The sequence below is a fragment of the Canis lupus genome, chromosome 11 (genome assembly GCF_003254725.2).
Source record: "Canis lupus dingo isolate Sandy chromosome 11, ASM325472v2, whole genome shotgun sequence".
In the NCBI taxonomy this organism is placed as follows: domain Eukaryota; kingdom Metazoa; phylum Chordata; class Mammalia; order Carnivora; family Canidae; genus Canis; species Canis lupus.
In genome coordinates this window covers 15,130,586-15,143,578 of record NC_064253.1, presented here as the reverse complement: position 1 = coordinate 15,143,578, position 12,993 = coordinate 15,130,586, and the positions used below count along the sequence as shown (strand labels likewise).

At 39.7% G+C, this 12,993-nt stretch overlaps 1 protein-coding gene across 1 annotated transcript in view; it reads left to right on the top strand.

The window, feature by feature from the left end:
* The window catches only part of ALDH7A1 (aldehyde dehydrogenase 7 family member A1), a 47,422-nt gene that overhangs the window by 18,667 nt on the left and 15,762 nt on the right, over positions 1 to 12,993 (top strand). The window contains exons 7-10 of the mRNA XM_025432468.3: positions 2,021 to 2,065; positions 5,585 to 5,662; positions 7,004 to 7,101; positions 11,751 to 11,792. Coding sequence (XP_025288253.2) covers positions 2,021 to 2,065; positions 5,585 to 5,662; positions 7,004 to 7,101; positions 11,751 to 11,792 — 263 coding nt within the window. The remainder of the gene's footprint in view (positions 1 to 2,020; positions 2,066 to 5,584; positions 5,663 to 7,003; positions 7,102 to 11,750; positions 11,793 to 12,993) is intronic.

Here is a 12,993-nt window from a genome sequence, read left to right as displayed (position 1 = left end):
CCCATGAGGCCTCAGTTTGAGTAATTCACTAGAATGACTCACAGAACTCAAGAAAGTGCTTTATTTAATGATTACAGTTTTATTTTAAAAGTCTTATACTCTACCAGCTGAGCCAGTCAGGCACTTGATTACAGTTCTATTTTAAAGGATACGCATAGGGTAAGGGGTAGAAGGTCCCAGATGCAGAGCTTCTATGCCTTTTCCCAGTTTAGTTGGGGCATATCACCCCACCTACCAGGAGGCTATACTCAGCTTTGCTGAGTACAGTTTTTATTGGAGTTTCCTTAAAAAGTCACAGTTGATGAAATCATTGAACAGGTGATTGGACTCTCAGCCATACTCCATTCCCGGTAAGTAGATGGAGTGGGGGGACATAGGTGGAGTTCCAACCCTCTAATCACACTGTTGGTTTTTATGGAGATCAGTGACCAGCCCGGATCCTGCAGCAGTCAAGCAAACTCTCCTGGCACAGGTCACCTTGTTAGCATAACAGAGACACTTCTATCCCTCAGGAAATTCCAAGGGGTTTCTATTATTTCAGAAACTGGGAACAAGGGGATCCCTGGGTGGCTCAGCGGTTTGGCGCCTGCCTTTGGCCCAGGGCTCGATCCTGGAGTCCCGGGATTGAGTCCCATGTCGGGCTCCCTGCATGGAGCCTGCTTCTGCTCTCTCTCTCTGTGTCTCTCATGAATAAATAAATAAAGTCTTAAAAAAAAAAAAAAAGAAAAGAAACTGGGAACAAAAACCCAGGTGTATTCTTTATGCCACACTCTTCATTCAAAACTCAGTTTAAAAGTTAGAAAAAAAGAACTTGGGAAGAGTTACAACCTTCTTTGTGAAATTTGACTCCCCCCTACCTTCAATAAAAATTTCATCGTGAATTCCCAAGTTATTGATTCTGCAGCCCTTGGCTGTGGTTAAATATATTAATTTTAACGTCTTTTTTTTTTTAAGACTTTATTTATTTATTAATGAGAGACCGCAAGAGAGAGAGAGAGAGAGAGAGGCAGAGACATAGGCAGAGGGAGAAGCAGGCTCCCCTTAGGGAGCCTGATGTGAGACTCGATCCCAGGACCTTGGGATCATGACCTGGGCTGAATGCAGATGCTCAACCACTGAGCCACCCAGACATCCCAACTTTAACACCTTCATAAAATGCATAATAGAAGTTGATTAGGAAAATGTCTATTTCATAGATGACAAAACACTTGCTTGTTTTTAGCTTCCATGGTGAGTGGAGGAAGTGAGATCAGGAAAGCCAGGAGAACTGTCTTTGCCCATTTGGCATCTGTCCCACTGGCTCTTCACTTAACCGTAATGTTGTGTTCAATTGAGTATATTCAAAGACTGTCTATAAAAGCCTGGCATCGTTGGGAGATGAATGATTGGCACCATGTTGCCAGAGGGCCCCATGCTTTCCAGTGTTTTAATTCATAAAGATGGGTCATATGGTTTTCTCAGCCCTCTGAGCCTTCTGAGGAACTTCTGAAGTTCACATTGATAGATTTCCATTTCCGTAATTGACAAAGGTTAATGTAATGGTTCCTGTGTTTAGTCTGGGAAGCAGGTTCAAAATTGTTCAGTGTAATTTTCTTTCTTTTTTTTTTTTTTTTTTAAGATTTTATTTATTTGAGAGAGAGAGAAAGCTAGAGCAGGGGCAGAGGCAGAGGGAGAAGCAGGCTCCCCACTGAGCCCAAAGATATGATGATATGGGGATGCAGGGGATGCTGGACTCCTCCCAGGACCTTGAGATTATAACCTGAGACAAAGGCAGACACTTAACTGACTGAGTCACCCAGGCTCCCCTGTTTGGTGTCATTTTTATGTTTTGCAAAGTTTTGTAGTCCCTTGGGTCCCAGACACAAAGCTTTAGAAGGACAGATTTTGATTTCAGTTACTAGGTTTTGTGGTCTAATTGGACAGAACTCATCACAAAGAGTTTTGCTTTTTCTTGACAGGAAAAGGTATTTATGATTTCTACCAAATTAAGTTGCCCTTTTTTTTTTTTAACCCTCTTAAGGAAAGGAGCTCCAACAACTTCCCTCATTAGTGTAGCTGTCACAAAGTAAGTATGTGGCTTTCTTTTTCTTGAGTCTTGAATAATCTCAGAGGGTGATTGATAGGCACTGATTTGTAATCCTGTGTGGAAGGGTCATATTTACTTAAGCATGGAACTTGGATAACCTCTTTCTCCTTTGATTGTAATAACATTTTGATAATCATTTTACAGTATATGGAGTTCTTTCAGAGCCGTATCATTGAACTCTTTGGAAACATTCTAGTATTGATTAACATGTTGAAATTGAGCTCTTATAAACCTTTATTTCACCTGGGAAAGAAAAATCCAGTGGAAAGGAAATTGTGCAGTTTAGGGGTTGTATTTAGTAATTGCTGAACATGTTCATGGTTTTGATTTCTACTTTCATTGCTTTCATTTAATAGGTGGTTGGAAAAACAGAAGGAAATGTTTATTATACTGTTCTACTGATTCTAGCAATGTCTAAAATGTATTTCATTTTTTGGTTATGGAATTTTTTTTAATTCATTTTTGAGAACTTGACAACGCTGTTTAGGTCATGAAATTTGTGTTCCTGATGTGTCATTGGAATTTGGAATCTGTATAGAAAGAGGATGTCTTTCCATGTACAGGGATGTGTGCTGACCTTCCTTGATGTTCCATTGGTCGCATGATCTACATTCTCTGAAGAATTGCTAGTAGAAAGCATGTGGAGTCTCTGTGGAAGAGGGTCCTTAATGTTAAGAAACTTAGGGACAGTGGCTTAGCAATTGCAACATAGGCTAAAACAGAGTAGTGTGGGTTAGTATTTACTTGAAGGGACTATGTGCTATTGAGGAAACTTTATCCTCCAAGGCAAGATAATTAAATTGGATAATTAAATAATTATTGACCTATAATAATTAAAATTTATGATTATACTTATAGTTATTACCGACACCTGTAATCTACAAAACACATGAGACAGAACACATCTATAAAAATGATGAGATTCCCAGGCAGTTTAAAAAACAAAAACCCTAAAACAGTTACTGTCGATATAGTGAACAGACTTGGCAGTTGTTATTAAGCAGCTGGTTTAAAATATGTACTTTGATAATAGTTTCAGATGTTCTAAGTGATTGCTGCTTTGAGCTTATTTATGTATTTGTTCTAAACAGTTTGAAGGATTTGAAATGTTCACATGGGAACATGGCTGGTTCTTTAGATAATTGAGAATGTTATCTGATTTTATTACAGAAGACAATAAGCAAAATGATGCTAGATTTTGCTGGAATTAACCAAGGGTGCCCTCTTCTTGCCCAGCAGTTCTTAAATTCAGCTAAATGTTCAGATTTGTAGATGACGACAGGCCACACACTGCACCTATTTCTAGTCAGCAGGATGTAGAAAAGGTTGTATTTTGGGAGGAGGAGAGCATCCAGTATTTCTCTTCTTCTATGTCTTCGTAGCAATTCATGCAAGAGCAGGGAGATGAGATCTGCTTTGGACAATTGTAGCAGTTGCCCTGGTATAAAAGCCTGCTGACCCATAGGAACCGGAATGTCTTGGAACAATTCTATCAGCAGAGCTTTTAGCTACCCACAAGGGACATGAAGTTACCAGAGTCCCTGTGCTCAGGGAAGACCAGAAAGCCTGAGCTTCCCATTTATAATCCTCACGATGTTACCCTGGTCTAGGTGGAGTCAACCAGTTCAGGGGTCATTTCTAGCAGAAGTCCTGTTGTGTCTGTGTAGCACTGTTGACTTTCTAACACATACCAGGTAACTAGGGCAGCAAAACAACAGAGCTAACCCAAAGTCAGAAGCTCCATGCAGTATGGAAAAGGGTTTTGCAAACCTAAGGCACAAAGCAAAATTCCCACCCTTGAAGAACAATCCATCTCCTTGTGCAGACAGTATATATACCCTGAGTCCCTGGGAGAAATTGGACTGCCTGACGTCTGGTCTCAGACATGACAGTGGCACATGTGATCCTTCATGGCCTGAAAAAAAAGAACAGCACTATAAACGACGTGTTTGGGGGACAGTTGGAGAATTTACATATAGCAATGGTATCTTTTTTTATGGAATTGTGTTTAGGGTTTGGATTATTTTTTGAAATTTAAGTTGCATTAGAGTAGCTAGAGGGTTAGAAGATTGATGAAAAGAGCCTTGGCTCTATTTAGGTCCAAGTGCCTCAGGAAGGTCAGAATGAATGAAAGAACCCTGTGTCAGAGAAGCCAGAATTACTGAAGCCGTTTTGTACAACTATCAGATTTAAGTGGCCTTGAACTGTATTTATCATTATAACTCAAGTAGCATAAGTCATAGGATAACATTGAAGAAGCAGCTCTGCTTGCCCACAGTGATGTAGCCCGGAGGGCGCTGATACTTCTGGACTAAATAAAATTTTTTCTTTTTTAAAAAAACAACAGTATTTTTAAAAAATTTTTTGAGTATGGTAGACATGTAATGTTACATTAGTTTCAAATGTATAAAATAATTATTGGACAAATATGTACATTATGCTGTGCTCACCACAAGTGTAGCTCCCGACTGTCACCATACAATGCTATTACAATGTCATTGACTATATTCCTTACGCTGTGCCTTTTATTCTCATCACTTACTTGCTCCATAACTGGAAGCCTGTACTCCCACTCCCCTTCACCCATTTTACCCATCCTCCCATCCCCAACCTGGGCAACCATCAATTTGTGGACTAAAGAATTTGGTGCAAAGCCAGTGGACACTGGTCTCTTTTTTTTTTTTTGGACACTGGTCTTGAACACGCTTAGGTTCTGCTGGCAGGTCCAGCTCCCTTTGCTCTAGCTGCCTCAGCAACTACTGTAACTTAGGGGCCAGTTTCCTGTTTCATCCTTGACCACGTCCCTGGCTGGTGTCTCTTTGCAGAGATGTGTTGAAACTACTCATTTGCTGATGGAGACTACCTTTCCTTTTCTTCATTTTTCTAGATTTTATTCCTTTTTATTTCTTACCCTCATTTTAATGGATTTGTGGCAAGAGACCCAAAAAAATGCTCTGTGATTAGTCTGTCATCTTGAACCCAGCCTGGTGTTCATAGTTTGGCAGAAAATCTTTGAAAACAATGAACACTTGAACTACCTGACCAGTGTGTTGTGTCTTTTATTTTTGCAAGTATTTTTCTTTTTTTTTTTTCTTTTGAGAGAGAGAGGTGAATCTTAAGTAGGCTCTACACCCAGTGCAGAGCCTGATGTAGCGCTGTATCTCACGACTCTGAAGTCATGAGCTGAGCTAAAATCAAGAGTTAGACGCTCAACTGACTGAGCCATCCAGGAGCCCCATGTATTTTTCTCCTTAAGATTTTAAGGAAATAATTGTGCTTTTAAGTGTTGGGAAATCTTATCTCTTAATATGTGAGGTTGGAATCCCGGCCTGCCTGTTTGGGGTGGTGAGTGGAGGTTGGGGGAGAGAATTGAAAAAGGAAGTCAAGTGGTTGGAAATTATTCCTAGTTTTAAAAAAACAAACAAACAAACAAACAAACAAAAAACCTCTTAGAAATTAAATTGTTCCCTTTTTAATAATTGCTTTTTTCCTTTGTAGAATAATAGCCAAGGTTCTGGAGGACAACAAGCTGCCTGGTGCTATTTGTTCCTTGACCTGTGGTGGAGCAGACATTGGGTAGGTCAGTGGGCCCAGAGTAGCTCTCTGTTGAAAGACTCCAGATTGATTGATTAGAATCTTTTTTTTTTTTAATTAATTTATCTGAGAGGAGAGAGATAGAGAGAGCATGAGGGAGAAGCAGGCTTCCTGCTGAGCAGGAGCTTGATGTGGGACTCAATCCCAGGACCCTGGGATCATGACCTGAGCTGAAGGCAGATGCTTTAATCACTTGAGCCACTCAGGCACCCCTAGAATCTTACTTATTAGAATAATGAAACCCTATATAGCTGAGGAGGTGAGAGTGGTTTTTGTTAATCATTATTATTTTTATTTCATTGGGCTTTGCCTTTATGACTACATAGCCTTTGTTGGAAGATGAGTAAGAATTGTCTTTTTAATTGTCCAGAGCTACTTTTATGAGGTGTTGATAGCCTAAAATAAGAAACCACTGTATAAATATATAAAGCAAGTAGAATTACAGTTTGGTGTCTCCCTCTGCTCCCCATCCTATTATCTAGGCTCTTCAGCTGAACAAAAAGGGGACCTCTGGGAATACAGCCTCTTTTTAAAAATGTATTGTTTTTAGAAAATTGCTGCATAACTCACATACCATAAAATTCTCTTCTTAAAAAAGTATAGTTGAATGGTTCTTAGAATATTCATAGTGTTGTGCAACCATCACCATTATTGTTTCAAGAATATTTTCATTACACCAAAAGGGAACTTTCATACCCATCAGCACTTAGCATCCATTCCCTTCTCATCTACTCATCTCCAGCCATTCATCTACTCATCTCCAGAGATGTGCCTGTTTGAGACATTTCTTTTTTTTTTTTTTTAAGATTTTATTTATTTATTCATGAGAGACACAGAGAGAGAGGGGCAGGAGACACAGGCAGAGGGAGAAGCAGGCTCCATGCGGAGAGCCTGATGTGGGACTCGATCCTGGGTCTCCAGGATCAGGCCCCGGGCTGAAGGTGGCGCAAAACTGCTGAGCCCACATTTCTTTTTTCTTTGCTTTTAAATTTTTTTTTTTATTCTTAAGATGTTATTTATTTTTTCATGAGAGACACAGAGAGACAGAGACATGGGCAGAGGGAGAAGGCTCCCTGTAGGGAGCCTAATATGGGACTTGATCCTGGGATCCTGACCTGAGCCAAAGGCAGATAGTCGATCACTGAGCCACTCAGGTGTCCTGAAAATCTAGTTCATTTTCATGAAGACCTTCCCTTGCACTGTTGGGACAGACTTTTTTTGTTTCTGACTAAGTGCTTGTCTATGATGAGGAATCATGTTCCAGTAGCTGCTACCACTTGCTGGGTTTCTCTGCCTTGGGTGACGCTGATTGTTCCCCTGCAGCACAGCAATGGCCAAAGATGAGCGGGTGAACCTGCTGTCCTTCACTGGGAGCACGCAAGTGGGAAGACAGGTGGCCCTTATGGTGCAGGAGAGGTTTGGTAAGTGTTGACTTGCTCATGAGGATCACCCTTCCCTCAGGTGTGGCTATGAAATCTAAAAGTTGCCTTTTTTTCCCCCTTGATCCTTTCTGCGGATACACCAGCCATGTTGTTTATTTGACTATCCCAGTGAAAAAGGAGAGGTATAGTTATTAATAATAGGGAGATTGCAAATTTAGTAGCATAATTTGGAAAAGGATGCCATTTTCCCCATGAATGACCAAAGTGAAATCCTTTCAATTGCATTTCTTTATTTCTATCAGAAGTGTTTGACAAATGAAAAACAGAAAACTCACACTTTAAGCAGGACCAGGGATTGATAAGACCTAGAGTGAGTATGGAATGGAATGCTTAAATATGCTCATCTCCTTTTACATTTTATATATGTAAAACTGGCAAGGATTGTATGCACACAGCTTTGTGTGCTCCACTCTATGGCTTACTAAAGAGGTTTTCAGGAATAATATTCACCGTCAAATTTTGGTTCTTGTGCTGAAGTTTAACCCTAGCATAAGATGAAGCTTGACTTCTAAATCTTCCAGCTGTTTGGCTATAAAGGTGTTGCATGCATTTATTTGTTTGTTTTATTTAATTTTATTTATTTTATTTAATTAATTAATTTATTTTTTTTAAGATTTTATTTATTCATGAGAGACAGAGAGAGAAAGGCAGAGACACAGGCAGAGGGAGAAACAGGCTCCATGCATGGAGCCCGACATAGGACTCGATCCCAGGTCTCTAGGATCAGTCTCTGGGCTGAAGGCAGCATCCCATTTTTAGTTTTTGAAAAACTTAATATTGTTATAGCCTAAGAGCAATACCGCTTAGATAATCTACGGATTCATTGCAGTCCCTTTTAAAATGTCAGCTAGCTTCTTTGCAGAAATTCACAGAAATTAGATGAAATGTGAAGGACCTCAAGCAGCTGAAAACATTTTCAAAAAGAATAAATTTGGAGGACCCATACTTCCTGATGTCACAACTTAATACAAAAATTCAGTAATTGAGACAATGTCCTGGCATAAGGACAAAGATCATTGGAAGAACAGTGAGAGTCCAGAAATAAATCCATGGTTATGGTCATTTGATTTTTTAAAAAATATTTATTTATTCATGAGAGACACCAAGAGGCAGAGGGAGAAGCAGGCTCCATGCAGGGAGCCCAATGTGGGACTCAATCCTAGGACTCCAGGGTCACACCCTGAGCTGAAGGCCTACACTCAACTGCTGAGCCACCCAGCTGTCCCATGGTCATTTGATTTTTAGTAAGGGTGCTAGGACATTTCAATGGAGAAAGAGTCATCTTTTCAACAAAGGGTACTGGGACAACTAGATAAATCTATGGACATAGGTATGAAAAGATCCCTACTTCCTCCTATACCCCAAATATAATGTTCTGAAGACCTGAATATAAGAGCCAGAACTATCAAACTCATAGAAGAAAACAGGGATAGGTTTTTGTGACCTTGGATTAGGCAGTGGTGTCTTAGATATGACACAGGCAACAAAAGATACAGTAGGGTTCATCAAATAAAAATTTTTGTGCTTCCACAAATACTTACCAAAAAATAGATAGAACAACATACAGAATGGGAGAAAGTATTTGCAGATCCTTTATCTGAGGAGACATTCGTCTCTAGAATAAATAATTCTTAAAAATTCAACAACAGAAAAAAAGCCCCATTAAAAAATGGGCAAAGTTTGTGAATAGATAGTTCCTTTGAAGATCCACAGCTGGCCCAGGAAGCATGTGCCAGGGTGCTCTAGGTCATTAGTACTGCTGTCTCCACAAGCAGGTTCATCTCTTCCTTGTCTTTTCCCCTTCTTACTCAAAGCTGTAGTTTGTTATTCTCACTGAAGTAGTACTGTTTTGTAGCAGGATTACAGTCTTTAGAAACACGTATCCATCTTTCAGTTACAGGTTCTTGGAGAAGGTTGGTGGTTATGAGTATAGTTAGGGTGCACATAGAGAATTAGAAGGTTATGAAATATATAAGTCCCTTCTCTGCGGTGTGTCCCTGGAAGCCAGGCAGCAGGAGCCCATGTTCGGTGTAGAATCTGCTGCTCTATTCCTTTTCTTAGCATAGAGAAGAGAAGAGCAGCTTCTTCTGCTGAAGCCAGCAAGCTGGCTTAAATGCCTGTAGTAGCAAAGACTACAACTGATAGTAGCAGTGACTTCTGGTAATAACAGCCCCATCTCCTTATAATGTCCCCTGGATCTTTCACTGTTTCAGAGCATTGGAGAGAAAACATATTCTCCCTGCTGTCACATGTTCTCCTGATATCACAAATAAAAAAATTTATTCATGTAGAAGCTGATTTTAAAGGGCATTTAAGGAAAAATATTCAAAAGGTCCAAAGTAAACACAAGCTCTAAAATTGAGACAAAAAAATAAAAATAAAAATAAAATTGAGACAAATCTCTGCTCTTTCTGCTAAGGTGTGTAAAATAAGAGTGGTGTTCATAGCCTCTGTGTAACTTTCCTGGAATGCAGGTTGGTGGTGTATAGCAAGAGCTACCCTATGGCCCTACTGAAATAGATAATCGAGGTAGATAGATGATCAGTAACCAATAAATCCAACACTAGAGAGTAGGTAAGTAAAATTTGATAGATCATCATGTTGAAATAGTTATATACAGTGACTTTTTTTTAATTTAAATTCAATTTGCCAACATACAATGTAACATCCAGTGCTCATCACATCATATGCCCTCCCTAATGTTCATCACCCAGTTACCCTCTCCCTGCCCCTACCTCCCTCAACAACTCTCAATTTGTTTCCTAGAGGCAAGAGTCTCTCATGATTTGTCTTTGAGTGATTTTTTTTTAATAGCTCTTAACTTACGGAAAAGGTGTTAAGAGCAAATTAGTTCCTATGATGTCAAGTAAATATAAAGGAACAGCAAAGAGATTTGAAGGTGCTGTATCAAATTATAAGGAGAGATTTCATGGTGACTTATGAGCTGTAGCTTTTTGCCTGTTTGATAATTTCTGATTTAAAAAATGTTTTTTTTCAGGATCCCTGGGTGGCGCAGCGGTTTGGCGCCTGCCTTTGGCCCAGGGTGCGATCCTGGTGACCTGGGATCGAGTCCCACATCGGGCTCCGGTGCATGGAGCCTGCTTCTCCCTCTGCCTGTGTCTCTGCCTCTCTCTCTCTCTGTGACTATCATAAATGAATTAAAAATAATAATAATAAATAAAAAATAAAAAATATATTTTTTCTACAATGAGCACATAATTTCTTAACTTTTTTTGTTGTGGTAAAAGAAATGTGTGTGTGTATATATATATATATATATATATATATATATATAAAGAGTAACAAAATTTATTCTTTTAACCATTTTAAGTTTACACTTCTGTGGGATTAAGTACATTTTTTCTTTTTTAAGATTTTATTTATTTATTCATGGGAGACAGAGAGAGAAAGAGGCAGACACAGGCAGAGGGAGAAGCAGGCTCTCCACAGGAGCCTGATGTGGGACTTGATCTTGGACCTGGGATCAGGCCCTGAGTCAAAGGCAGATGCTCAACCGCTGAACCACCCAGGTATCCCTGCATTTTCATTGTTGTGCAACCATCACCATCATCCCTCTCTAGAACTTTTTTGTTTTCCCAATTTTATCCCCATTAAACACGAACTCCCCATTTCTGCCATCCTCCAGCCCTTGGCAACCATATTCTCCTTTCTTTCTTTCTTTTTTTTTTTTTTTAAAGGTTTTATTTATTTATTCATGAGAAACACAGAGAGGAGAGAGAGAGGGGGCAGAGACACAGGAAGAGGGAGAAGCAGGCTCCATGCAGGGAGCCCGATGTGAGACTCGATCCCAGGTCTCCAGGATCACACCCTGGGCTGAAGGTGGCGCTAAACCGCTGAGCCACCTGGGCTGCCCTCTCCTTTCTTTCTTTGTGGATTTGACTAGTCTAAGAACCTCCAATGAGTAGTGTCATCAGTGAGTAGTGATTTGTGCTTTTGTGACTGGCTTACTTTACATAGCATGTTATAAGGGTTGTGGCATATGTTGGAATCTTCGTCCATTTTAGAGATGGATAGTATTGTGTTTATTTGTTCATTTATTGATGGACCTTGGATTGCTTCCACCTTTTAGCTATTGGTTAAGTACCCAGAAGTGGATTGCTAGATTATATGGTGATTCTATGTTTAATGTCTTGGCAGGTGACACAATTTCCCACAGTTAAAGAGTTTCAGGAGGTATAACATCATGGTGAGAGAAAAGTTAGTGAGACTAACAGAAGGAATTTCTATATATCCTTTAATGAAATTCACCTAATTGCTTACATGTTGCCCCATTCATCATTTTCTCTCCCTAGCAACATGCACGCATGTACATAAACAGTGAGTGCATATTGGTTTTTTAACCTTCGAAGAAATGTTGAAGACGCTGTGTTTCTTTAACATTAAATATCTTGGTCTGTTTCTTCAGAATTAGGACATTGGGCCATATAACTATGGTATAGTTATGAAAATCAAGAAGTTTGACATTGATGGAATGTTCATGCTACATTTTGAATCTGAAAATAAAATTAATTTAAAATAATTGAAGTGGGCTGTGATTTGAGGCTGTGTCTTGCAATGTGCATTAAATACTGACATGGGCATTAATGTGTGTTTATGTGTTTTTAAAGGGAGAAGCTTGTTAGAACTTGGAGGAAACAACGCCATTATTGGTAAGGCTGCACTTCATTTGTTTTCTGCTCAGAATAGTTTTGGTAGCCACAGGGAACCTACAGAATTCACATAGACACTCCTCCCTCCTCTGCTGTGTGTGTCTAAGACATAATCTTAGCTTTCAGGATTTACTTGTGAGACAGGACACAAAGGTTTGAAGGCAGAGATGACTAGAAAGGACAGGTGTTCCTGTTGGGAAATGCTACCTGGGGCTTAGAGCCCATGTCTGAGGCTTCCTAGTGTGGCATGATTTCTTATTTTTCCTTCTGCTTTCTGAAAACTGGCCACATATTTCTCTGGAGTAAATAACTCGCTTTTTTTTTTTTTTTTTTTAAAGATTTTATTTATTTGAGAGTGATAGTGAGCAAGACAGCACAAGCAGGGGGAGGAGCAGAAGGAAAAGATAGAGCAAGAGAGGTAGACTCCCCGCTGAGCAGGGGTCCCATGCAGGACCCCATCCCAGGACTCCAGGATCACGACCTGAGCCAAAGGAGGACACTTACTGGTTGAGCCACTTAGGCACCCCTAAATAACTTACTCTTAGATGACCTGCTGATTCCTTTATATTTCAAAAAAGTTAGCCTATCCATTCTGAAATGCTGAGTGCTTTTATATTGGGAAGGAGCTTTTAAAGCATTTGATCATTTACCTGTAGGCTTGGAGTTGACTTGATTTTCTTTTTTGGTTGTTGGGTGCAAAAGGAAATAGGCTACCAGCCCTTTTTGGATAATGAACATCAGTAGGATGAGGCTTGATAGAAGCATGAATTTTGTGCTAAAAAAGCAAAATTTGGTAATTTGTATATTGCCATCATTCTCCTCCTGTGTAAATGCCTGTATATTTATGGCGTACATCAGAAATTTAAAAAGTGTGGTGATGGGTTTATTTTGGTTGAACTCCTCTAGTTAAAGAGCATTGATTTAAAGATACAATTAGCGTTTAGTGAGCACTGGGTATTCACAGATACTGTGCTCAGCTGTTTCATATGGGTTATTTCCTTTAATTCCTACAGTAATCCCATGAGGTACATACGATTATTAATCTCATTTGACTCTTTCTTGGGGTAAAGACCATAGAGCTCATCATTCTGCTCTTAGGCCATCCTTCCTGGAAAGAAAGTTGGCTTCTGATGTGAAGCATGCTTGTATGGGGTTAATGCTGCTATTCCTCTGACTGAGCTTTCTGACAGCATCACTTAGT